Source organism: Hirundo rustica, chromosome 1 (assembly GCF_015227805.2).
Source record: "Hirundo rustica isolate bHirRus1 chromosome 1, bHirRus1.pri.v3, whole genome shotgun sequence".
NCBI classification, from domain to species: domain Eukaryota; kingdom Metazoa; phylum Chordata; class Aves; order Passeriformes; family Hirundinidae; genus Hirundo; species Hirundo rustica.
The window spans coordinates 22,557,085-22,584,027 of NC_053450.1; the positions used below are offsets into that span (position 1 = coordinate 22,557,085).

The following is a 26,943-nucleotide window of genomic DNA, read 5'->3' on the forward strand; positions in this document are numbered from 1 at the left end:
AAACTCCCTCAGGAAATAATAAAAAGAAAGATGAGACTGAATGGGCTCAGCTGAATATCCAGCACAGGAGGAAGCACAGCACTTTACCCAGCTCCAAGATGTACATCTTGGAGAGCCACACAAACCACACACACTGCTGTCTTCCAGTACCTCCCTCTGCCACATGGTTGTCTTGGCAGACTTTCTTCTCCCTTTCTTCCTTTTCTCAAATAGAAAGGAAAATAAATAGCCTAGAGCTTTTTTCTAAGTGTTCAGGTAAATCCTTTCTCTGACTAATCAAACAGGTATTTTGGAGCCTCTGGTAATGCCCTTGGAACCACACTAAATCCTGGATTAAGAACTGATGTTGCACTGGTATTTTCAAGCAGTTTGCACTAGACTGGCTGTGGCTGTGCAGATGTCAGGAATTTTTCCCACTGCTGGAACAGAAAATTTAAAACTGTCTATAAACCAGGCACAGCTAGAAATAAATCTGAATACAAATACTGTGGGAATCCTGGTTTCTTGGAAGTGAAGGGAAACCTGTCATTAACTTCATTTGACTACTGTGACACAGCTAGTAAGGTCTTTTTCCCAGACGTTGTTTTCAGATTGTTTGTGAGGGATCCTCTCGCAGGAGAGAAAGAAAGGGAATGACAAATTTTACATGTTAACTCTCTGTCCGCATTTTTTTTGTTGTTTGCTATTGAGAGGAGCATCAATAGCAATGAGAATAATGACTATTAGTGTTTGTGTCACTATTATATGTCATCAGAACTACATATAGATAACAGCTTTGGGACCTTTTTTAGCACAGAAAATTACACATCTTCCTGTATTTCATACACATGGTTTCAGTGCATGCAGCTAACCTGAGAAACATTTCTACCAAAAAGACAAATAAAAGGAGGAAAAGAGAAGAGTACGTGGAAGTTTTTCTGATTATTTACCTCATAATGAAACATATCACTGCACTTGAACAAATACAGTCATGCTTAAAGAAATGAAGAAAGAAATTATCTCCTGCCAGCTATATCCAGTAACCATGAAAGTCAGTAGCTTGATTCAACTGCCTTTACTCAGGAAGGCACCAAACCAGATGGAGTCAAAAAATAAAAGGAGACATTAATTCAGTGTTCATTCGTAATTTAACTGCCTGTGAAATGTTCCCTCTACCAAATGGAAATGAGGTTGCTTGGCCTATAAGCCATCCTTTCACAGTCTTGCAGGGTTCACTTCAGAAGAAGATAAAAACATACAGAAAATACAATTTTCAAGTGTAGATGGAAATCCTCAATGTACTTTATCTGACAGCTACTGCATTACAAAACAGAATTACAATTTTAAGCCTTGGGCACTGGCAGGCCTCAGATGTTGGCTATATAAAACCACACTGACAGACAGTCATTACCAAGGTTAATCTCTGAGAATTAGGACAAGGCAGTCAGTTTTAATATGTCAGAACCAGCTAGGAGCCCATCTGTATCTACTATGGTCCTTACTTCCTTAAATCCAGTTATATAAAAAGATTTTTAGTCGGAAGTTGTAGGTGGTTTTTCAATTAAGACACAATAAAGTAGCAACCATGCCTTATCATTAATTCAATGTAGACACTCAAGGCATATTTGAATTAAAGATCTTGTGGAAATAAACATCCCTTAAACGATACCCAGCATCTCTGACACAACAACGGGCAAATTCTTTTCTCATGTGTGGGGCTATTGCTTCTCCTGTGGACATTCTCATTGACTTCAGTAGGAATGAGGAAAGGACATAGAACCTTTAGCTGTGGATTGGGGGGATTCTGAGCAGAAAGACACCAGCATGATTAGCAACAGACCTCGTTTCAGACTACTATGAGAAATGTTGAATGTAACCATCTTGTGAGCAGAAATGAAAATCAACAGACATTTTTATCAAAATCACATTGAGGGAAGACTTTACGAATTAAACAGTTAAATCAACAAATCACCAAACAATTTGAAAGTTATGCAACAAGGAAACATTTGCAAAGGACAGGAAGTTTTGTAGGAGACATAAATGGTCTAGCCTACCCTTCTCTGAAACTATACTGAAGATTTTCTATGAAGCCTTTCAGTAAGGGAAGGAATTGCTCTGTGTTACTGCTAATATGCCTGTGACTATACAGTTGATATTTGTATTTGCTTCTCTTTGAGCAGGTCCGTGCAAATCATGCCACACGCACAGGGGGGTGATAAATACATCCAACATGAACGAGCACACTCAGCTGTCTGAGCAGCAGCGTGGGTTCTTGTGCATGTGCAGGCACTTGGGATGTGGTGCTGGGAGGTGCAGAGACTCCAGATCTTCCTCTGTCCTGCAAAGTTCTCCTGGGCCTCTCAGCACCATGTTCAGGGATACATCTCCCTGCCAAGAGCTGGCTCTGCCCCTGCCAAGCCAGGACACAGCAGAGCAGATGGATTGATTACTAAGAAGTAGGTGGCAGATAAGGTTACTACGAGGAAACAAGTTTGAACTGTGCCATGACACCTTTCACAATAAAAATGCATCTGTAAGATACAAAGGTGAAGCAAAAATTAAAAGGACAGTAATTACTGAAATGATAGGAGAATTACACAAATGCTGGAGCAATAAATGCTAGCAATTAGGGAATTTGTACTTACTGGCATCATCCATAAATTCGAGTTCACCCCCTAATTCAGCACTAGTTAGGTGGTACTGGTCAGGATCAGTCAGGGCGCTCAGCAGAATCAGCAAGACCACTGAATTTATAATCTACAGAGAGGAAAAAGGGAAAAGGATCAGACTGTGAAAGTAATCCATGAAAAACCTCTGGGCAGCACATACCCACCGTGTTTCACACCAGCTATGCTAGACTGTTTTCCAACTGTACAACTGTAGTATTTATCTAATACTGCAATTAACTTCTCTAAATTGGTGTAAACAGGACTTACTTCTCCCCTAAGTGGCGGCATAAAAATTAAACAAAATGTACATTACCTCTTTTCATTCTGACTTTATTCCACACCAGAAAAGTTACTGCTGCTCTTTCAGACTAAAAAAAACATGTTAGCACATCCACCGGTCATTTTGAGATTATTACAAATGGGTGCTGTAATCAAGGACTATCAGCATGGCAGAACTAGAATTGGGGACAGACCCTGTGAAATTGCTAGATGATCAAAGAGGAGGTTAATTACTGGAAAATGCTGTTTAAGAGTGAGGCACTGGTTCAGGTGAGCTGCTAAATGAGGTCTGGGAGGGGGTGGGAGGAGGTGGCAATGTGAGCCCTGTGTCTGATGCTCACATTCCTGTGTCATATGGCACAGATGGACATTCACATCCACCAAGGCCTTGGCTATGAAATGCAGTAAGTGAATTAAATGCCAAGAATATCAAGTGATTCAGTAGAAGCGGATTGTCAAATATCAGCTATGAATGAATTGGAGAGGTAGCCAAGAGCTGTATTTTAAAACAAATCTGAACAAAATGTTCATATCACTTTGAAGTGAAGAGAGCCAATTGCAGAAAAGAAGATTGTGAAACATGAAATAATGCAGCCAGCCTAAAAGCTTATTCTACAGAACTAGGAAGATAACTGATGAAGAAGAAAATGGGAAGAAGAAAGGTGAAAACAGTACTCTTGGAAAAATGGATTTTATTGCTTTGGTTCTCACTTCAAAGTCATCCTAATCTGATCACAGATTACTAACAGCAACAAGAAGGTGTAGAAGCACAGGTTATTTCAAGACATAACAGCCTAGAGAATTTCTCAGGTAAGATAAATCCTTTTTGATATGCAAATCCCATTAAGTCTAGCTGATACCAGATCTGTTAGCAATCTTTGAAAACTGCTGAGAATAGACTGAGTTCACAAGATAAGAAAAGAGCAAGCACGGTTTAGGCATTTTCAAAGCAGGAAGGCCATGCAGTGAATTTCTAGACAGACTGTGAGATTTAAGAACAAAATAAGAAGAGATGATCAAGTAATCTCCCCATTAACACTTCAAATTTGTATGGTCACCAGTAACAATCACCACAGGCTTGTCAAGGACAAACTGTAAGTAGTTTATCTTATTTTCCTTCTCTGACAGACTAAGAAGCCTTATGGACAGGGCAGAAGCAGTAGATACCATCTCTGCATCTTAGCATACCTTTTGACATTAAGAGATTCTCATAAATGAGCAAGGAAAACCTTATTTGGTTGAATGTGCAGGAAGGTGAATGCACTGCCAGCTGGGTAACTGTACTGAAAGAACAGCTGTTGTGCATTTAAGGATTCACAGCCAGCACAGAAGATATATTGATTAGGGTTTTCCCGAATCTTTGAGAGACTTGTTATTTCAAGTCACTTGTAACGTATACCTTTCTCTAATTTGCAGACAATGACAAATTGTAAGCACTTTGGGAGATAAGATCAAAATTATTTGACCAACTAGAGCAGAATTCAGACAACCGAGCACAATTCAGCACCAAAAAGCATAGAAAAACACATTTGTGAAGAACTTCAGAAGAACATGAGGCAAAAAAACAGAGTGACAACTGCTCAGAAAGGAATCTGGGTATTGCAGGGAATTAACCAAACACGACTCAGTGGAATCCCATAAGCTCATCTTTGTGGCTACATGGTGGTGGGCAGTGCTGCAGAAACCTGGGCATTAGATGCACAAACTATCCTCCCACTTGCCCTCCATGGGGCCCTGCAGAAAGGATTCAAAGTCCTTCTAAAATGTACAAGGAAAAACCTTGGGGAGGATCCTGCATCAGAACAGAGGACAGTCAGACATCTGGAATGTAGGACAGATAGGGAAAAAACTGGGGTTGCTTAGCAAGGAAAAAGTAAGGGCAGGTGCTCTCAGTCTTTTATGAGAAGAAAGGCGGGAGGGGGCAAAGAACAAAGCAACAGACCTTCCTCCAGATCCACTGGGTAAACAGATCTGAATCACAGCGGAAGAAAATTGAAGTTAGCATGGTGAACAGTAAAAAAAGAGGCAGATAGAGGTTGCCTGGAGGGGCTTAGAGATTGTCATTACTGCATTTTTACATAGAATAGTTAAACAGCTTCATGTTGGGAATGCTGTAGCATGATGTCCTGGCTTTCTCTTGGTTTTGAAGACATCAGATGACCATCAAAGATCAAAATTATATTCCATAAATCTTACTGAGTTTTAACACTACATATAACTCCATATTGCTATTCTTTGTGGAAAGCTAGAAGACATAAGCCAGTAATAAATGTTACCTAAGAAGAGTACTCAAAATATCCAAGCAATAAGAAACCACAAATGCATAGAGTGTTGCTATTTTAAAGACACATTTTTTGGGTACAGATATAGCTATGAAAATTCATAAAATACTGACCTACGCACTCTACTTTCTCCTTATGGATGTGTCCTGATTCAGATAATGTGGTTGTCAGCACTGCCGTGTAAGACACAGATTGTGTTTGCCTGATCTGAAGTATGCTGCAGTCAGTAGGAATCTCTCTAATACTCTTTAGTGCATTACTTTTCTGTTCTATCAGTTTGCTCTCTTGCGATTCTCATAATCATCTGAGCACCTTCGAGCTGTGCTGTCAGCAGTGCAAATGAAATACACCACGAGTTTGCTTCCTCTTTCGCCCAGAAATGTATGCACAGTTGGGCGTATTGGGTTCATTAGGGTTTTCCTTTTGCTTTGGAAGTCACGTGACTGTTGAATTTTGGGGAAAAAATGCTTTAATGCATAAATTCAGTATGTCTAAAAAGTTACTGATGTAATGTTTTCCAAGGACACACAATCAAGGACAAGGCATAAAAAATTATTCCCTGTTGGTATATGCAGTTGGTATGAGAATTGAAATATCCATTCTAGGAAAAGCAAAAGGGATTCCTGTGCTCTTTTGATAGGGCCAAAATGTCTTTCAAGGTGTTTTACATTTCTTCAGCAACAAATAGTGTAACAACCAATCAGCAACGCTTAGAAAGCATTTTAATTATGCCAAGTTTCAAGAAGCTGCTAAATCCTATAACTTCCCAGTGAGACACAATGTCCTCCTTTTATGGATGGAGAAACTGAAACATGTCCATGGTCATACAGCAGTGGCGTTGTAGCAGGGTGCTCTCCCTGGAATAGGGTAAAATAACTTGATCAGTGTCCTATTTGCAAAGCTATCAGTGGTAAATGAAGAAAGGGGATTCATGCTGCCTTGGGTGTGGAACAATGCTGAAGCCAAGTCTGACTCAATCCCGAAGTTAAACATTCTGACAGTGAGATGAAAATGTGGTAGACCTGGTAAAATACGTGGATAAAGGAGCAAACAAACCGATAGTTTATCTAAAGCTACTGAGCTGACACAGTTGGCCTGGAGACCATCCTGGAGCCTGGCTGACTGTCCATCACCCAATCTCAAACTTGAACAGCAGGGTCTTCTACCATACCCTTTCTTGGAGTGCATGTGTGGAGACTTTTCCCCTGAGTGGGGATGCCCTTCAAGGCTACTTTTCAAGGCTGAGTGAAAAAAACTGGCCCATGGTCATTGATACTGCCGAGTAAAATCAATCTGTTAATAATAATTAAATATCAATTAATAATGTTTTCTAGCTTTAATACAATTGCTTCAATATTGCTTCATGGTCTACTGTAATAGTTGTTACAGCTCCTATACTGTGTAGGAAATAATTCTGATTAAGATAGTTTTGTCTAATCATTATAGTAATAAAAATATATTTATTTAAATATATCTGGTTTGCTGTCATTTATCCTGAGGGACAAAGTTGTATAAAGATTCAATTATACCTATATAATCCTTTAGACATAAACTGTTGACAAAGTCTGGGATTACGACTGGATCCAGCCATACCCAGACTCCTCTATGAGGAGTTTAAAAATCAAGGGGATCCTTTCTACACCCTGTGACTCAGCTGAAGGGCTTCTTTAATAAACGTTATCTGAAGCTCCCACTTTGCCCATGACAGGTGTTCAATAAGAATAAATTGCACGACTTTGCACTTACCAAGCCAGGACTGCGACCACTGGGTCCTATGGCTGATTGCAGCCCCAGTGCCAGCCAGGGCTCAGGAGAGGAGCTCCAGGGACACTAACAGGCCTTATTTGACCTGCACAGCCCAAATCTGGGCCTCTCCACACCCCTGCCCAAGGCCAGGACTCCACCCAGGTCAGCCTGGCGTCATCGGTCTCTGTCCCAGTGGTACAACACGCCAGCCTCCAGCCACGCTTCCTGGGTGAACCCTCTAAAGGCATGTTGCAGCTTGTCTCCTGTTGTGTCCCTGGTCCTAGCCCTCTCTGCTTTTGGTTGGACCCCCTGGTTTATCACCTGCCCTGTTGAGGCTGGTGAACCCCATCATCAGCCCCAGCTCTGCTTCTGGGCTCAGTCCCTGAATGATGAGTTCAGAGTGCCCTAAAAACACACTGGACAAAGATCCAACAGAAAGTCTTAAAAATGCCCAACTGTCCTCTTATTCTGATATGGAAATAAAATAATTATTTAAAAAAAAAAATTCCCAAAATCTTACTTCTCTGGCAGGCAGATGGAATTACATCCACTTTTTAATCAATGAAGGGGAGGAAAATAGCTGCTTTATAGAAACCATAGAATGTATGAAGCCAAGGGGAAAGAGGAAACATTATGGAAGAGATATCCAGATATCGGAGCAGTAACTGGAGTTCCTGCTATGGGCTTACAAAACATAATTTCTGGTTTGAATAGAAGATTCTTTGAACAGCAACAGCTGTGTGAGGAAGGTGCATGCAGGCATGAGCAAGACAGGCAGCAGGTGATGAGACTGGGACTGGCACTAGCAGCCACGGATGCTGCTTCCATCTGCACTGTGATAAAGAGCCAGCAGCTTAAGCACCGTGTGAGGCAGTTCTGCTGGAAAGTCCAGTGTTTAGATGCAAGGACTCAACCTCATGTCTTCCATAGGCAGCATCCAACAATTAGAAACTATGTAATGCACTAGAATTTCAGACTTCTACTGTCAATAAGTCACTTTTTTTTCCATGTAATTTGTTACTAAAGTCAGCAGTGAACTGTAGTGACCAATGGGAATAAAATGCAGGGGGAGAGGTGTCAGAAACCACGGCAGCAACAGGTGATCAGAAAAAAAAAAATCACTATCATTTCAGACCTTTTGCAGAAGTACAGCTGTATGGTATCTATCCCAGCTTATCTAAAATAAAGTTAGTTCCAGTAGTTCCTAAGAGCATACCATTAACACTGATCTCCTGATGATCTCTTACTCAGGCAGACTGGGAAATGCCTTCACCAGCAACTTACATAAATGTCTGTAAACACTGAAAGAATGGCCAGGAGTTACAATGGCTTTCAGTCAAGAGTCAAAATAAAATAGCTTTGATAAAGGAGTTTAGAAGATGAAACATTATGCTCACTTCAAATCAACACGCTGTATTAAAAATACAGTGATGTTTCTGTTGAAGTCTACTGGGTCCCCTCTACAAATATTCCACTACAGTTCTCCCAAGACTTTCTAATGCAGTGAAGAGAGAGAACTGTATTTACAGGAAAAAAAGAAGAGTCCCTTCAGCTTTATTTCTGCTGAGGGTTCAATTTATAACTGAATCCATGCATGTAGCAGTCTGAGTGTTAAGGGTGGCGAAAGATTTTTCTACAGCTTTAATTCTGTGACTGTTTTCAGTTGCACTGAACTCAAGAGAGATCCACTTAAGCATCCTCCTTAAATCTCAGCATTGGAGGAGAGCTAACTCCCTGCCTGTGCCCCTTTTTACAGTCCCAGAGCTGATTTTTTGACAGAGTGAAGACCAGTCATATGTAGAAATTGGCACACGGAGTTCTGGCATATTTTTAATATCTCACAAAGCTGACATGGTTTAGTTTGTTGTTCTCTACAGAGATACTAAGGAAGAAAAATGCCAAGGACATTAATTTTAGTAGTAAGAAATCCTAAACATATTTAGTAAAATTTAAGAAAATCTCAATCAGAACCCACATACCATCTCCTCTGTTTGTCTACAAAATACCTCACGGCAATTTTATGAGCCTAGGTACCCATTCTCTACAGAAATGATAGAAACAAAACAGTCTTAAACTACTTTGCTCCTTGAAACTAAACAGAAGATTATTTTCTAGCACTTGGATATTTGAAGTCAGTATCACTATTAGAAAAAACAAAAATGAATGGAAAATGCCTGTTTAAGTATCTCAGTGTCTAATTCTCCATATCTACTTTCCCCTTCTCACTTGGCATGAGATATCAATAAAAGCAAGAACACTTTTGTTCATCAGAAGGACAAAAGAACTCTACCAAAAAAAAAGAAAAAAAATCAGGTTCACTATAACTAGTTCAGGGTAGATTTGCACTGTCTGGGGTGCCTTTCCCAAACTTCTCTGTTAGTGTAGATAATAAATTAAGGTTTATTGCCCCATGTAGGAAGATTTTTCTATCTGTTCTCTGTCTCCCCCTGTTAGACAAAGTTTTGTGTTTGTTAGTGTTCATTGGGGGATTTTTCTGAACTCTGACTGAAGAAGAAAGGAAGCAATTTTATCAGTAAAGGTTTTAAGCTGACCGCTGTGAAGAGCAGGCAAATAGCACAAGAAGAAACAAGATGTCCCTTCTGTGTAGCCAAGTTTCTTGACAAGTCTCACATCAGTGATTCCATCTCTCCCCCTCAGGGCACGAGAGCTACATCTGAGAACACCACAGCCACTGGCTTGAACTCCAGGGGTGGAGGAGCAGGAGAGCCTGGCTGTCAGAGTAGACACCTCTCTTTTTTCTGCCGTGTAAACCTTCTGCCTCATGCTAATGAAAATGTTTCAGCTTTCCAGTACTTGAGGACAAGATGCAGATGTTTTAGTGATGCACAATTTAATGAGTGGTCCAAGTCTGAAACCCAGACACATTCATCCAATGGAACAGAACAGCCTGAAGGGAAACAGAAAGAGGGACACTTGGGTTAAAAGGGAATCCTTCACACCTTTCACCAGTGAAACTCATTATCAGACATTATTACTGAAGCCAAAAGGTTGAAGGAATTCAGAAAAGGATGAGCTGTTTATTAAGGAAATGCAAATGTTTAGTCATATCACAAAAGATCTTAAAAACAACATACAAGCCTTCCTGCTTGAGGTGACTGCCCAACCTTAACATTATAGGGGAATAAAAGAAAATGTTGTCCCTGAACAAGTTGTTCCCTCTCTCTGTGTGGTTTCTCAAAGCATGGTTCTGGCTGCTATCTGAAATACTGCACTGGAAGAGGGAGAACATTAGTCAGGTCAGAAGTAGCAATTAGGTTTTCATATTCTTTAATTTGGAGAAGGTAAGGTGGAGTCTGCAATTCTTGCCACTATTTTTTCATACTACTTACGAGAAGGCAAAGAATCATCCAGGCAGGCTCAGACTAGCACATTACACAGTCTGTATTATAGAAAGCATACAACAGAAAGCTGCATAAAAGATTTCAATCAGACTTTATATAGAATTTCAGCTTTGATTGCTATGACACTGAACTTTAAAGACTATGCTGATTAAATTGATATAGGAAGTACAGAATAATTTATCAGCACTCTTCCATACAAATGACACAACTACTGCCAGCCTTTAACAGGCTTAAACCCAAACCACAAGATGTCTGTTATTACTGAAATATGGTAATGATTATATTTATTATAAAAAAATAGATGGACAGATTGTGCAATATGCACACGAGAGGTTTCTGCCTACTTAAGAGATAGAATTGAATACATGATATACTTCTGAGAGACTGAAATCTTATGGTTTGTGGCTTACATATTTTTATGAAGGACTTTTTGCCCATTATGGCAAAACTGTATAAAGAAGCTGAAAGCACCAAAGCCCTCCCCTCCCCGAAGATGCCTCCTGAGGGAAACCTGGGACTGTGAGTTAAACTACTTAAGGGAACTTAAGATAAGATAAAGGTGACACTATTGTTCAATCATCTCAGGCCTAGGGAGAAAGAAACAAGGCTGAGGGAGAATAAAGTACCCCCCAGAAAGCCAAACCCAGTAGCTGTCCTAGAAGTGAGCTCTGGCTGGGTTTGAGGTGGGGGAGGCCACAGCCCACAGACTCATCTGCTGAGGCCCGGTTTGCACAGACTCCTCCCCAGCCAAGGCGGGAGGAGGAGAGTTTTGGGTGTGTGGCATGACCTCAGGTCAGAGACAGTGAACACCCATCCTTCCTCACACAAAGGGCTCAGTTGTGAAACCCCACCACCCCGGGAAGGCCAAATCCACGGGACATTCGCATGAGAGGCAGCTGGGGGGGTGCAATAACCCAGCAAAGACCCCCCCCCAAGCGCTCTCCAGACTTGCTCCTGGAATGAGGCCTCGCACCGGAGCACTGCGCCTGATGCAAAGTGACGCAACTGCTCCAGGTTCTGCTGCAAGAGACAGTGTCAAACTTGATCCCTGCAGGGGAACATTCCCACCTGGCCTGAGCGTACATTAATCCATTGAACTCTGTGTTTTGTGGGACCCTTACCACCAAGATCAGAAGAACAGGATCAATGGGATGCGATCAGGATCCATGGAGTGGCGTTATTTTCTACTTAATCTGCCTCTCTGTCACTCCCTTCTTCTCCCCCCTCTTTTTTCTATTTCTTTGTATCTGTTTCTACTTCTCATTTGCTGTTAAATAAAATCCATACTACTGACTTTGGCATATGGTCTTGCTTGCCCCTTAATTTGGACAGAGGCATCTCTTTCATAATTTTAATAACTGGATCATAGCATTATTGATTCTTAGTCCTTTCCCAGTTTAAGGAAATAAGCTGTTTGCATACAAATTTATCAGTAGAGTCTTTGTTATAGAGTCTTTGTTACTTTCCCATTGTATTTAAAGAAAATCCTGAAAATGATTGCTGAAGTCTTCTGCCCAGCAAGACCTCTAGGGAAATATTTATTAGGAAATATAATCACATATACAATTATATCGTTGCCAGTTCAACTCACAATTTTTCCTAAATGTCATCTTGGTTCAGGATGCAGTGGAGAACAAGCAGCAATAAAACTTTACTAGAAAAAGTTCTTCAGCTGGGATTTGTTTGGTTTCTGTATTTGTTGCTGACTTCAAAAATGCATGTCTGAGCCTTGCAGGTGACTGTGAAGGCTTGAGGGCAGACCTGCTGAAGTGTGACTGTGATGAGTTGTGGCAGCTCCCACAGATCTGCACTTTTGTGTGGACTTGTGGCAGAGGATGGGCCAGGCAAGGTCGCTGTAGCTGCCCACCTGGGCTGGACTGTCCAGGTACCCACTGGCCCTGGCCAGCACACCGTGTGTCCCATACCCAGAGCAGCCCACAGCGCTGTCTGTGCTCAGAGACCCCTCCAGCCTCTCTGGAGGCGCCTCTGCACTGCTGAGAGGACTGGGCTCTGGTTTTGAGAGCAGGCGACCTGTGACCACTTCATTAAAAAACCAACACCAAAACACACCAAATCATTGATCCATTACTCCTATGTAGCCACCACAGGCAACATCCACAGAAGCCACTCAAGTGACTGCACCCTTGAAGCACTCTGCATCCCAAGGCAGGGATTTAGTTATGCAAGGAAGAAGTGGAAGGATGGTACAGTACCGATAATTACTGAAATAGTAAAGAACACGATCACATGTATCCTGTCTGTCTGGGCACAGCTGTTTCACTGTTGGGAAATGCATCTCTCCAAGGTGAAAATCTCCCACAAAACTGTGTTTCTGCCAAAAGCATTTGTCCTGTCTGTTTTAAGCAGCTTAATATATCTCTGGATAGAACAAGACCTTGCTCAGCACATGCCAGCAAGAAAATGAAAAACAGCACTCTCAAAACCCCTTTCAAGGCTGACTACAGGATGACAGTAGAGCTGACTGCAGACACCTGAAGAAGAGCTGACCCACAGGAGGTCCAGGAACAGGCTCAAGTCCATATTAATTCTTCAGTGACACCTCCCTAGCAAACCTCACATCGACCAGGAGCACACTCTCTCACCTTCAGACACAAGCATGGGGTTTTGCTTCTTATTCTGCTGTTTGGAGATTCGGGAGTTTAAACCTCCAGCCCTGCTGGAGAACAGCACAGAAATTGCCCTGCATATTTTCAAGCCTCGGCCACTTAAAACTTCCAGAGTTTTACAGTCAAAGCACAAGCCTCACAATAAAACAAGAGAAAAAGAAAGCAATCAAGGAAATTAATTCCTGGCTATTTTGCAACATCCGTTCCATATGTCCAAGAATATATAAGACTAATTGCATTTTCACTGACGTCAGTCTAATCAACAATCAGTTTAGGAAGCTTAACAATGTTCTCCTCTGGCTCACTAGGAGATACATATTAACCTTCAACAGAACTTCCAAACACATTCTACTTGATTAATGTAATACCTCCTCCCCTTTCCATAAATATATTCATAATTTTTTAAAATAAAAACTCAAATGTAATTATAGCATACTGAACACTTAATGGGATTCTTTCCTTCAACAAGCATTTATGTAAACTTTGCTCCTCTTACAACCAGCCACCTGTCTTCTCACTGGAGGGAATTTATTATCCAATTGAAGGCCTTAATAAGAAAAAAAAGGGTATTTTACAAAGGTTTGCAGATAACTGAGCTGATAATTGTATTGATTACATGAGACAACTGTGTAATTATCAAGACAACTGATGCAGATTATCAGCTGTCATTGCAATGATTACACACTCTATGAAATATCCTACCATGGTATTTGGGGATATATGAAAAACTGTCTGTGTTAGGGGATTAGAGCTTAAAGACACTTTCATAAATCCCTGTGTTGTGTTGTGTCACAGACTAATATCAGTAAGTGCAAGGGCTGTCCAAAAGACATTTTCAAGAAATTTTATCCCTGCAATGACCTAAAAGGTTTTTGCAAGAAAAAACATTTTAAATAAATGTTTAAATGTCTTACTGATGTATGACAGAGTCTGGGACAGACTAATAAAATGCTGCTTCTACTTCTCCCTGCAGCACAAGAAATGCAAATACAGCTATTTTCACCTAGAACAGAAAGCACGGGTAACTTGGGATATGGTGTACCAATGAACCCATCCCTTGTTCAGATAACCTTTTTGGCCTGTTCTGGGATGGATTCTGTCACACACAGGTGAGTGATTAGGCTCTTTGCAAGCTATCTTACTGATTGTGCCCTTTAAATTCCTCCCATACTTTCCTTTATTTTGGAATTCAACTTCAAGAGGGCCTGAAGCGTGAATTGGAGAAAAAAGATGGGGTAAGATCCTGCACTGCAGAAACCAACCTGGGCTTGTGCGTAGCAGGGAAGAGTCCTTTAAGGAGTTCTCCTGATGCCGTTCTTGAAGCTAATAACTGTTAGAAGGTACAATCAGAATGTGGTTACTGAGAAGGTCCTTCAGATAAGATAATTTTGTTCATACTAATGAACATTACTGCTCTTTATGATATGGGGAACATTTATGTATATGAAAATTCAGAGTTTTAAAGCAGATTATTCAGCGATTTTGTAGAGATAGATCTGTAGAAGCAAAGAAACAACTTGTACCAGAGCACATAGGAATTTAGTCACAAAGCTGGTTGCTAGGTAGAAATCATAGGGATAAGATATATGTTGGTGAAACTCAGCCAAGCAGGACCTAGGTATTGTAAAAACTTGACAAAGCAGAACTTGTGGTTTTGTAAGCCAGCAAGAACCAGGCTTCTGGTTTTGGCCAGGACAAACTGACCTGGGAATCAGCCAAGTCCCTACTGCGCCTGCCCAGAAGTAGGGGTCAAATAGCGAACACCTGGAGGAAGACTTCTTACTTCATCAGAAGACCCCTGCCCAGGACCACCAGAGAGGGCTGTGCAACCGCAGGAGGATTTTCTAGCTTATTTTAATATGAAGCAAGGCTAGGCAGGGCTAGGTAATGAATATGCATAGGTGTATTGTGAATGCATATGTGATATTTCAGAAGATAAACAGCCGAAGGAAAATCACCGAGGCACGCACACCTTTGGAGGAGTGATCCCCCGTGTGCCCAGCGCTGAATAAACATACCTGCTTCACAACTGTCAGGAGATGTGGAGTCTTCTACCATGCATTGTTTATTCTTTGCTATGACATGCCTAAAATGCATACACATGCTTTCAGTTTGTTAAGAAAATACCATACAGGACTTGAGCAGGTACTTGTCATTTTTCCTCCTCGTCTTGAAGACAATGAAACAGATGTGATCCAGTCCAAGAGCATATACCCTGAACCTCATCTGATTCCCGTCTCAGCTGGATATTCAATATGTACATCAATCATCAGGGAAGCCTTTACAAGTAAGATTCATATTCTCCTTTAATAATAATGAATTCCAAGTTTTCTCTCCACTCTCCTCAACAGTGAGCATATGCATAAGAAGAGTCTGATGAGTTACTTGGGAATGTTACTGCTTTTCTTCCACAGTCTTGTCTTTCATCTTATGAAGTACAGACAATAGAAAAACTAAGGATCATTTTACAGACATGGCACTTGGGACATAAATATTTAATCAATTCAGCCGTTTCTGTTCGAAGAATTAGGAATCTCGAGTAATTTCACATTATGACACCTTCACTTTTTAGTGGAGAAATTTCATGTACTGCTGACACTACATCTCCTACCAAGAAATAGGAATGTCATCGGCACCACCCAGCTCTTCCCCCTGAATATATAGCCCAGGTCTTGGCCATGGAGGGGCAACCACCTGGTGAATCCACAGCAGGCCCTGTTCTGCAATCCTTTCCCCAGGGCCACCAGGACTGGACTGTCACTAGAGGTGGTAAAGGTGGTGTTGCAGGATAATCCGACCCAACCCCCAGCTGTATCACACTGGCACAACATGGGAAGCGACATCCTTGGATGATCTGAAGGAAATGAGCCTTCAGTGAGCTGGCTACTATGACCCTTCGTACAGACATAAAGTTGAAAATCCTTTCTTTTTTTAGCCCACTTCATTCCATATAAAAACAAAGCAAGTTAATTTTCTAAGGAAAACACAAGGCCTCATACTTGTATTCATGAAAATTCCCACAACCTGACACTGAGATAACACATCAGGCTAATTGTGCAATTTTGCTCTTTTCACAACTTCAGTTCCTTTTTCAGTTTTCAAAATCTCCTGATTCCCACAGGTTTGAAAATAAGAACGTCTTATAATTTCTTAATTTGCCCTGAAAGAGCCTTTACACCGTGTTCAAGGGACCCTCAGTTACAACTGCTGATATGAGCAGTCACAGACAGTGTAAAGGTTGCAGGAGTGCAGAGGGAGCAGCTTGGAAGGATCCAGAGCAGGGATATTTTGTTTACATGGGCAGTCACTGCTGATCTCTACCCCCTGCCAAGTAAGCCAAGATTACTGCAATCTTTTAACTGGTATTTAAGCACATTGTCATAGATTCTGTTTTGCGTGAGGCTTGAAAAAATAACAGGACATAAATGTGCCCTAGTCACAAAATATATTTTTTCCTTCTCTTTTTGACATCCCATCAAGGGCACTCTACCAATCTTGTCAGGGTGTTCAACCTCAAATCAGTGAGACCACAGCACGCTGTGCTTTTCTTTTGCTTTACAATTTAAGTCTACTACCAGTACATTTTTTCATCATTAGGATTCAACCCTTTTATTCAAAGAAATTACTGGGACAGAGATAGATATTAGACATGCTTTCAACAGTATATTCAGAAAAATCCAGAACTGAAATGTTACAACTAACAATTCATGCTGAGCTTTCCACAAACAGCAGCTCAAGCATTTAACCTGGCTAAAAACTTCAGCTTGCTCTATGTCCTTACCACACAGCCTTCAGTGAGAGCCACACAACTCGATAACCTGTGGTTGTAAAAGGGCCTCTGCCTTCCATTAGTTTATATTTTAGCCCCTCACTGTCAGGACCTCAGGGAGTGCAGAGGGAGGGCAGCAGCCCCACAGGCGTGGCAGCAGCTCCTGGGGTTCCCAGGGAGGAGCAGCCTGTGCCCGGGGCACTGCTGCACTGAGGCAGGCAGCAAGAGGCACTGGGCAAAAAAAAATGAAGAACTCAAAAACGAAGGCTCCTTCTTTTATTGTTAATTTTTTTTTAACTGATACCTTACAATTTCATCCTCTCCCCACCAAAGCCATTCAGAAGTAATCAGAATTACTGTTATCCCAGATGGTGTCAGAGGACCCTAAGGGTGTGCAGAAACCCCACTGCCACTGCTAGGAGAGTGGAAAATCCTTCCGTGACACTATCAGCATATCTGATGTAGCTCCTTCTTTGTGTTTTACACAAGGAACGTGGAGTCCATTTCCTCAGGAAGAAGACACGCTGTGTTTATAAACGCTGTCACTGACAGGGGTGTTGTTATTCTGACTCACCAGCACTGACTGGGTCACTTGGAAACAGAAATGCCAGTTTTCCCCTGGACTCCAGCACCCGCTGGAGATCAGAACTGAAGTTGGCTCATTTCAGCATTGTCACTGCCCTGAACAGCACAGTGACAAAATTAAGCTGTTGGAAGTGACTTTCTAATTTCACTTGGTTTGGTGGGTTTTTTTTAATACAACACTTGTAAGTGCCTCAAAATGTTTCTGCGTTGCTATTATGACCTCTGATTTTGTTATAATACAGAGAAGTGTACAGTCCATCTCAGATAAAAACCTAAAAATTAATAACCAGCCAAACCAAACTGGTCCTCAGGTTTGAAATAAACATTATCCACAACCAGCCATATTACTGACATTTTAGTCCGCAGGATAATATTTGTATTTAACATTGCAGCACCCCCTGTTAAGCTTTTCTCCCCGAGGCAGCACACTAGTTCCTGAAGGGTGGGCTATTCTGCAACTGCATTAGATATTCTTTTCAGGAAATTTCCCCTGGCTACCCCAACCTTTACAAGTTACTCTTTACACTGAAGTACCTCAGTGCTCACTGACACCATGTATATGGCATTATTATGCTATATTGCAATATCATGCACTGGTGTGTTATATTACCCTCGATTTAGTACCAATGGCTCTACCAGGAAGAAACTACTGAAGCACAAGAGCTATATTGAGTATTCTGAGATCCATTACAGTCTAAAATAGAGTAAAATTAAATATTTATTTCCCAGCTATCAATACATTCTGAGACCATCGTACGTGTCTGTGGCTGCTGTGCTTGTGTCGGAAAAGCACACTGTTCCTGCCCCTTACTTTGTGGGAAAACTCCCTCAACAGCAGCTCTGACGACTCCACGTGCACTCGGCTTCCTACTATCCCCACTACTTGTAGGACTCCAAACACCCAGTCAAAACATTAAAACTAAAGAGCTCCCCAGCTTATTGATGGGGGGGTGGAGTGCTGTGACAGAGCACTGATGCTGTGCCAGCACTGCTCAGCAGCAGCCAAAACACTGGTGTGTTATCAACACCCTTCCAACTCCCAATGCACAGCATGGCACTGGGAGCGTTGCTATGGGATGATGAACTCCATCTCAGCCGCTGTTCTTTCCCCATTTACTCAGACATTAAATTCTGCCTCCTGAAATTAGGCTAACTCGAAACTGGTTCAACATGTGAGAATGTGTTAAGTCTGCCAAAACTTTTAAGCTAGTGCTTTTTCCTCCTGATGCCTCTGCTACTGAATCATTGTATTCATGGTCATAGAATTAATAAAACTTACACTTCACAGGAAGTGAGAAATGAAAAAGCAACAAGAAAACTATTCATTCTCTACATTGATGTTTTTCCTCAAGTAATTTCCTGTAAAGAATAATGGCAAAGAGTATATAGAATACATGTTGGTGTTGCAAAAAATCAGAGAGGATTTTTGAACTTTGAAGTAATGCTCATAGGTCATGTGTGGTTTGGAGTAACGCAATCACCCAAAATGCATGCAGAGAAAAAGAATGGCACCAGGACAACATCTATTTTTATGTTAACCCTCAACAGGCACATGGTAACCAAACCATAATTGTTCTTCTGAGCCAAAGAAATCCATTTGTATATGACTTGGAATTTTGAATTTAATCATTAAGAATAAATATTTAGAGGCATGCAGATAATAAATGCTAAACCTTTTTGAGTGCTTATTATGTTAGGAAAGAAATGTGTACCGTATCAGTTTGAAGTAATTTAGAAATCCACCCCAAAAAAGTTATGAAAGCAAAAGAAACAAGAAGTGTACATCAGGAAATACCTGCTCATAGGAAAGGAAATTTAAAACCAGATTTTGCAGTAAAATACTATGTGAAATTGGCCCACTGGTATTTAAATGTTTATAACAGATTAGGTAACAGTCTAAAAGGCTATCAAGCTTTTCTTTGTATCCAAGCCCAGGTGATGCACTCCTCTTCCTCAAATAACTTTAGGTCCACTAACAGCTAAAATATCTGTATCCCTGTCTCTGTGGAGCCAATGTGAAAAGACTTCATTCAGCTAAAGGCAGAAAGAAATAATAAGCGCCCTAGAAAAAATGTTCAAAAGCTTTCAGGTCACATTACAACTTAGCAAAACTTAACTGCAGCCAGGCAAAGAGAGGCATCTTTTACAATATTGTCAGCATCGTAGAAACAACAGGCTGTGGACGTTGCCATTAACCATATTTTATTAAACCGGGAGCAAGAAATGGTTCAACTGATGCACAATTTTCTCAGTGGTGAAATGCATATTTTACAGGACAGAGAACATTTTATACGATTTCTAGGACATAAATGTCAACCTAGCTTTTTTATTACACCGGTTGAATTTATTTAATGAGCTGTCCTACAGTGGAGGCCAGCCCTGCATTTTTCACTTGCTTCTGCAGGGAATTTCTGTAGTTAGTAAATAAGCCCGGGTCTAATCTGCTTCCGTCTGCAATCATTTGAAAAATGGTGCTTGGCAAACAGCTCTGCACAGCCTTGCCGTCAGACGGAGACCGATTCCTCACACCAAGAAACTGTGCAGGCTGAGAAGTGCATCCACGTTACCTACAGCAAACAACCAGTTCTTTTTATTCTGAAAACTCTGCGATAATGGCTGGACCAGCTCTGGGAAAACTGCTCTTCGCACATTGCAAAGGATGGAGTAACAATTGTGAGAGGAACTGAGGGCTTAAGGTGGCTCCTCCTCACCGGGTCTTTCTCCGGGCCAAATAGCTGCGTGTCAAAGAGCCTTTGGTTACTGATGGTAATCCTGAGTGCCTCCAGGGTAAATTCCTCATTCATGTCCCATAATCGTGGCAGAGGAAAGATGTCTTTCTAGAACCTGCGAACAGCTGCCTGGAAGGTTTCAGCTCTCCGCCAGGCAGACCAAAAGCACTACTGCCAAACGATTACCTGGCACGCAGGGGACAGCAGCGACAAGAACACTCGACTGCTTCATGAAGCAGAGACCCGAGATGATAAAACGTGATTTTCTGCGCGGTGTGTCCAGGGGTCGGGCAGCGCTGCTGCAGCGAATGCACCGGCGGGGCCCGTGTGCTGCAGCCAGCCCCGGCCTCAGACCACCCCAAGTTTGGGAGAAACCCCTCACTCCAGGGGTCTTCACTCATCGCATTTTCAACCCGCACACAGCGTTTCGGCTGAGACCCTGTCGAGCCTGCCCGCTCACAGTACGTGCTGCCCCGCTGCCCTGCCCCTGCACACGCTCCGTGCCCCACTTTCGGAGAGCCTGCGCCCGCCGGGATGAGCGGCGGGGAGCGCGGCGCTGCCCGCGCGTTACGCGCTCCCTCCGAAACCCGCCCGCGCAGCCCGAGCCGCTGCCATCGGCATCCCCATCCACCGAGCAGCCCTCAGACTGCCCCTGCAGCCGGTGCCGAGCGCCCGGAGCGAGGGACTCCCTTACCAGGTACCAGACGCCGAGGATGATGGTGCCGGTGCGGACATGGCAGCAGAGGCAGCAGCTGTTGGAGTAGAAGCGCGCCCAGGGAGAGCTCAGCATCTCCGCGGTTCCTCCGGGCTCCGCCGCTCCGCGTCTGTGTCCGCGCCGCTCCGCGGGGCGGGGCCGGGCCGGGGCCGCCCCCCCGGCGGGCGGGACCGAGAGGACGGCCCGGCCCAGGCGGGCGGAGGCAGCTGTGCGGCCCCTGCGGGCACCTGTACCCGCAGCAGCGGCCCGGAGCGGGCGCGCCGAGGGCTCGGCGTGCGGAGTCCGGTTCAGCGAGGCGGCAGCCCGGCCGCAGCGCCGCCGGGCCAGGGCCGGGCTCCGCGGGACGCTCCCCGCCGCGCCGGCTGCGCCTGCGGCGAGCCCGCTGAGGGCGAACCGGCTCGGCGATGCCTTGGCAGGGTTCGTAGTTCCTCTCACTCAATTCTTCAGTGGCAAAGCAGCAGAAATAAACTCCATTTCTCTATAAGGAAAGATAATATCGGAGGAGGTCTTGGAATGTTTTGAATTTGCCCCAAATTCTGCAGCCATGAGCATTTGTTTTCTTTCACAGTGCCCTCCTAATCAACTCCCAAAGTTGCTGCTTTGGGGCGGCTGGAATTTCCTCGTGTAACTGATACCCAAGGTAACGTTAAGCTCATTGCCACGACCTGTATCTAATGCCCTGGTGGTGGTGGGCTGTGGGGGGACTCGCATCGTTAGGAGGAAGGACCCAGTCCTGCATATTCAAGCACTGATGCAGATTTGAGCTGAGCTTCCTACCAAGCAGCTGACTTTTCATGTTTTATTATTTGAGGCTTGCATTATCCTCCAGATGAAATAACGAAGAAAATACTATCAGGAGGTCTGTGTGTCTACCCTGACCCTAAGCATAATTTATTTACTGCCATTCTTCTTGGCTTGCTACCAAATTCCACAATTTATCATCAAAATATAACATTGAAAAGTACTTCAGTGCTTCCCTATATGGTTGCTTTGGGACTCTTCATTATTTCGTACATACATACGTCTGCACAGAGCAGGAACTTCGAGATAAAAGCTAACTTGGCACAGTTAGAACATTTCTAACTATGCTTATACCTACTCACAAAGCCACTATAGTAAATTAAATTAAAAATACTTTAAGTAGGAACTTTACATAACCTCTGTTCTTAGTTTGTCCTTTTAAAATTGGCAAGAGGTTGGCAGGGATTTTTGTGTATAAAAAGAAAAGCCACTTAGCACTGAATTTATAATTTTAACTAGATTCTATGCATAAGCCAAATATTTTCAAGGTTCATGTTGAAAAGTGAAACTAAAATTCTTGTAAAATGAAACATCAGTATTGAGAAATATTCAAGAGGCCAAAGGAAAATCACAAACCATGGGGTCTGGACTATCTCACTGGTAACCTTGAGAGACCTTGTCCTTTAGTACCAGAGAGTAAGAAAATTAGAGATTAACCCCTTGCATGCATGTCTTGTGGAGAGTAAGAGCCTCTGTTTCATGAAGGCTATTGACCAAGGACCTGACCTTTTCAAAGCAGAGGTGGCAATAAATTATGGGGGATTCCATAAAGAAAGGCACACAGATGCAAACCTGGGGGGAAAGGGAGAAGAGAAACAATGACACAACCCAAAAGTGTCAGATTACTGACTGATGGGCCATTGAAGAGCTTTGGACAGGGTCACCTGGAGTTTGTAACTGATAAGAAGGGGCAAACAAGAACAGGAGGGTTTGGGATATTTGAGGTGGGCTCTACAAAACTTTGGAAGGAATAATTAGAGCAAGGGGATCGTGAAGGAGCAGAGGGAGGATCAGGCAAAAAAGGATGTAAAAAAGGTCAGTCGTGTGCAGAGTCTGGCCGAACACTGCCTGCTCACCCTCACTTCTTACAAAACCTTTCTGAAGTGTCTCTGTGTAGTTTCCACTCTCCACGCTGTGTGGGGACTATAAGGAGTGCCAGCTGCCGGGGGGATCAGTGAGTGATCAGGGGGTGGGTGGGTGTTATTTGCTTGCAAGCATCAAGCTGGACCAGCTGGTCTGTACTTGGGTCTTCTGTGAGTCCTACGTGTTGGAGGCACAGATGAAGGCAGCACCTTGTCTGTGGCCATCTGTACAGCTGCCCCTGCTGGGCTCCTGTGCCTGCAAATGGGAAAGCAGCAGCAGCATCCCTCGGCCTGGGATGGACACAGCAAGCTGGCCTTTAGCCTCCAGGCAGGAAGAACTCAGGTCCTGGAGCTGAGAGGCAGACGCTGTTTATAATATCCTCCAGCACCACCTTCGTCTCTGTAAGGAGAAATTAAATGCGTGTCTGCTTTCACTTATGGTTTCCCAACAGTGGCTTTAACCCCCATATTCTCAGAAGAAAAAGGAAGAAAGAATAAGCAGGGAACACTAATCACTTCAGAGCAGTTTCCTGTATAATTATTAATTTCTGCTCAAAAAGCCTGATGGGAAAGAACAGGAAACATCAGGCTTCACATCACACTCCTGATTTATAGCTAGCTGTATTTGGTTTGCTTGGCAAGATTTTGGTAGTGGGGAGACCCTGAATTCAGACCCTGAATATTGCCACAGATACAGACCCTCCTCAGCATAACCTCTGTTAGTAAAACTTCCATGTCTCTGACTTTGCATTGTAAAGCAAGAAATGACAAGCACTTGTTACAGAGGTGGCTGTGAATCCAGAATACCTAATCTTACACCTGATGGTGGAAGATCATTTAAGATGCGACAGGGGCGTGAACTGGTTGAGACCTTAGTTTTGTCAAGGTTCCCAGAAGTACAACAGGTACACGAGATTGATTGTCATTTTTATTCATCAAAACTTGAACAGGACCAGTAAGTATCGCTGTCTTGCTCAGCAAGTGAGACAAACTCAAGAGAATTAACAGCTTACTTACAAGCACTTTTTTCAGCTGCGCTGAAGTAGATAATCTTTGCAGTGGGATCCATATGGTAAGACATTTTTCCAAGGGAACATTTAATGCTGAAATTAAGCCCTGCACAGGGTCAAAGCCTGACACACCCTTGCTCAGCCGCTGGTCAGCGGGATGGCTGTGGGATGTACCCGGAAAAGCAATGCAGGCTCATGGCTCCTGCCTGCCCCTCCTTACCACAGCAGGGCTGCAGATCACTAAACTCCCTTCATGCAGCCACTCGTTCCCCACAGCACCCCCCGAGAGCTCTGCCAGCCAGCTGGGAAGGGACACAGACCCACTTTGCTGCGTCGCCAGCTGTTCTCTGCGCTGCAAGCTGTTTAACAAAACACAGCGTACTCTGTGCCCTGCTTCTGCTCGGTATTCCCCGTGTCTCCCCCGTGATCTCACTGCAGGGACAACTTCTCCCTCCTGCCAGAGGATGCTCTGATCGATTTGGCATTTTCTTGTGCTTTCTAGTGCCCACTAAAATTGGTTACCGGTTAACCCAACCTTGTTAATACCTGTCTTGGTGTTAACAAGATTGCTGGAAGAGGACAGTTGGCTTAGAAACTGTGATTCCACCTATCTATGCTCATAGCCCACTGAGGTGGTGCAAGCAGCGTTCAACTGGCTTTGAATAATTCAATTACACTGAAGCCCGGCATTGCCTACGGCGAATAAACAAAAGGGCAGCTCAAGAGGATCACATCTCCTGCTTGCAGGATTAGCCACGTGCTTCCGAGTGAACAAAGGCGTTGTTAATTGTTCTGTATTTGGCAAGTTAAGACAAGATAAGAAAAGGGTTAAACATTGTCCAGAAATCAAGGTCTGGGTATTGTCCTCAGACACAGCGAGGTGACGACTTTGGGGAAGTGACTCTTATTGTAGTAAAGAGCCATTTTAAGAGTCCTTTTGTCCAGCTTGCTTCAGAACCTGTGTTTCAGGATGGCTGCAAGTGAGTCAAGTATTCAGAGCTGTAGAAATATTTAATGCAATGAAGTTTAAAAAATACCTCTACTTTCTAAAAGAAGTAACCCTCCAATAAAAGTCTGACGCTACCCCTCTTCCACAAAGACTGGCCAACATGCAATACAACAGGACTGCTGCTACTATTCAAATTGCGTTCAAGAGGTCGTTCATCTCCCTGGTTTGCGTAAAAAAGGATCAGAGTGAGAAGAGTATTTTCTCCGGCATGTTACAACGCTGATCACAGAGCCTGTAAGAAAGCCATTGCAATGACACAGCTTGATGTGCAACTGCTTGCAGAGCTAAAGGCTTCTCTTTGAGCACCAAACAATGGACAACAAATGGTTAGCTGGTTGGTGTTTGGTTTTTTTATTTTTTCTTTCTCTTAAAAATTGTGTTTAAATCTTTAAATTTTGTTGAGAGAAATGCCTGGAACTTTTTAGCTCATTACTGGGATATTTTGTCATGATTTGTCATGTAGAAGATAGTGATTCTAATATCTTAGGAAATTTATGTACTTACACGTTTTCCTTCCTGATGGTAAAGTGTATTTGTAACTCTAGCTTCCTTGGGCCACAGCTTCATAAATCTACTTGAAGGTGGTGGTTTTAAGAAACATGTCATTAAAATATTTTGATATGTTGCCCTGTCAAGAGCTCAAATGTTCTCCAAGAAAAAGCTTGCTTTACTGCATCCTTCTTTTCCCCCTTTTCTTAATTGAAAGCCTCTCAGTTTTGCTCTGAAGATATAGGACTCACAAGAAGGCTAGTGAATTCTAGAGTACACTGAGATTCAGCTGTTTTTTCTTCTGGCCTTCTCATTCATGCCAGCCTCACAGATTAATTTCAACATTCTGGGTGAGATTAAATCAGCTGCGCTACATTTGCAAGAAACTGCAAAAATAAACTGGGCAGTTTTCTAATTATTTGCTTGGCAGCAGATTTGCAATTTGGTACATGTTCTTGAAGATTTCCCTCAGACAGAGTTTGCTTTCCATGGGCTGCAGTCTCCTCAGAGGGGATCCGCTCCACATGGAGTGCCTGCTTCTGAAAATAAGTGTCTCTTTTGTGTCCACTCCTATTCTCCTCCCCTTTGCCCGTGCTGTTCTTTCTTAATCACTTTTGCACAAGGCTGCCAAAGGCTCACGTTTTTCCTTGCAAAAGATGTTTACACTGGAGTTATAACCTGGCTCTGCCAGTACCTTAACAGTAAAGAACTCTCTCCTTTTGCCTTGGGAAGTCTGTAAATTTCAGTAATAGCTTTAGTTCTGTTTTTATCCCTGCTGGCTCAGCATGCCTGAAGATACTGAGAAGCGGAGACATCACCACTAATTGCAACGGTTATCAACAAAATTGGTAGGTGCAGGTGTCCTGTACCAACTAAAACTCATCACCTCTTCCTCCACCAGAAAGGCTAATGACCCCTTTACCACCTCATATCCTAATAATTTCTACTCTACACAAATTCTCCTCCAAGTTTTTTTGATAAATTAACTTTCTGCTCATCAGACACTGCTTTCAGTCCTTTAAGTATGTTTATTGCTTCCCTCACTATTGTGGGGATCTAGACAGTTTTGTACAAGCTTTTAAAACTGCAGGCATCAGACATAACAGTATTCATTTAATCAATGGACACAGTATTGCACCCCCATTCCTCTTCACTACTCACATTAAAACATTCCCAGATTTACACTTGACCTTTTACTACACCAACCCAGTGCAAGGTCATGCTTGGAGCTTTTTGGTCTTCTGGCCTGAATGCTGATGCTGGACACAGTATTAAACTGACTGGGACATTTTATCCATAATCTGTAGCCAGTTATAGAACATAAAGTACAGCATACAAGGATGAGACAGGGCTCTTGGATAAATTGGTTGTTGTGTTGCCAGCAGTCTCACTGCTTGCCAGATTGCTTGAGCAGAGGAAATCTCAGTGAAAGTTTTTAATACTGTGTTGAGTTTGCAGTCAGAGAGGTCACAGGTCTTTGATTGATAGGAGAGGCAAACCTTCTAAGAAAAGCTAATATACATCAAATAGCATTTACTTCCTTTTAGTTCCATTAGTTAGATTAGTTAATGTTTAATTTATGGATTCATTTGAGTATGGCTCAACACTGGGAATGTTGCCCGATTTAATTCCCTTCTTCATTATGTGATTATGGGTTTTCCCCTTCTTTTAAAAGACCACCTTTTCTTTTCTTTTAATATAAAATAATGTAGACATTCTTCCTCCTCCCCACCTCCCCCCAGCTCCCCTCCCCCCTGCCCCCCACCAATTTGATCATCAAGCATGTTTTGTTTACATACCTGTTTGGATT

General features: G+C 42.8%; 1 protein-coding gene across 1 annotated transcript in view; it reads right to left on the bottom strand.

Moving 5' to 3' along the window:
• Window positions 1-20,871, bottom strand: part of LAPTM4B (lysosomal protein transmembrane 4 beta) — a 58,961-nt gene extending 38,090 nt beyond the window's left edge. Inside the window, exons 1-2 of the mRNA XM_040077604.2 lie at window positions 20,722-20,871; window positions 2,625-2,736 (exon numbers count right to left, since the gene is read on the bottom strand). Coding sequence (XP_039933538.1) covers window positions 2,625-2,736; window positions 20,722-20,817 — 208 coding nt within the window. The 5' untranslated portion in view covers window positions 20,818-20,871. The remainder of the gene's footprint in view (window positions 1-2,624; window positions 2,737-20,721) is intronic.
• Between the last annotated feature and the right edge of the window lie 6,072 nt (window positions 20,872-26,943).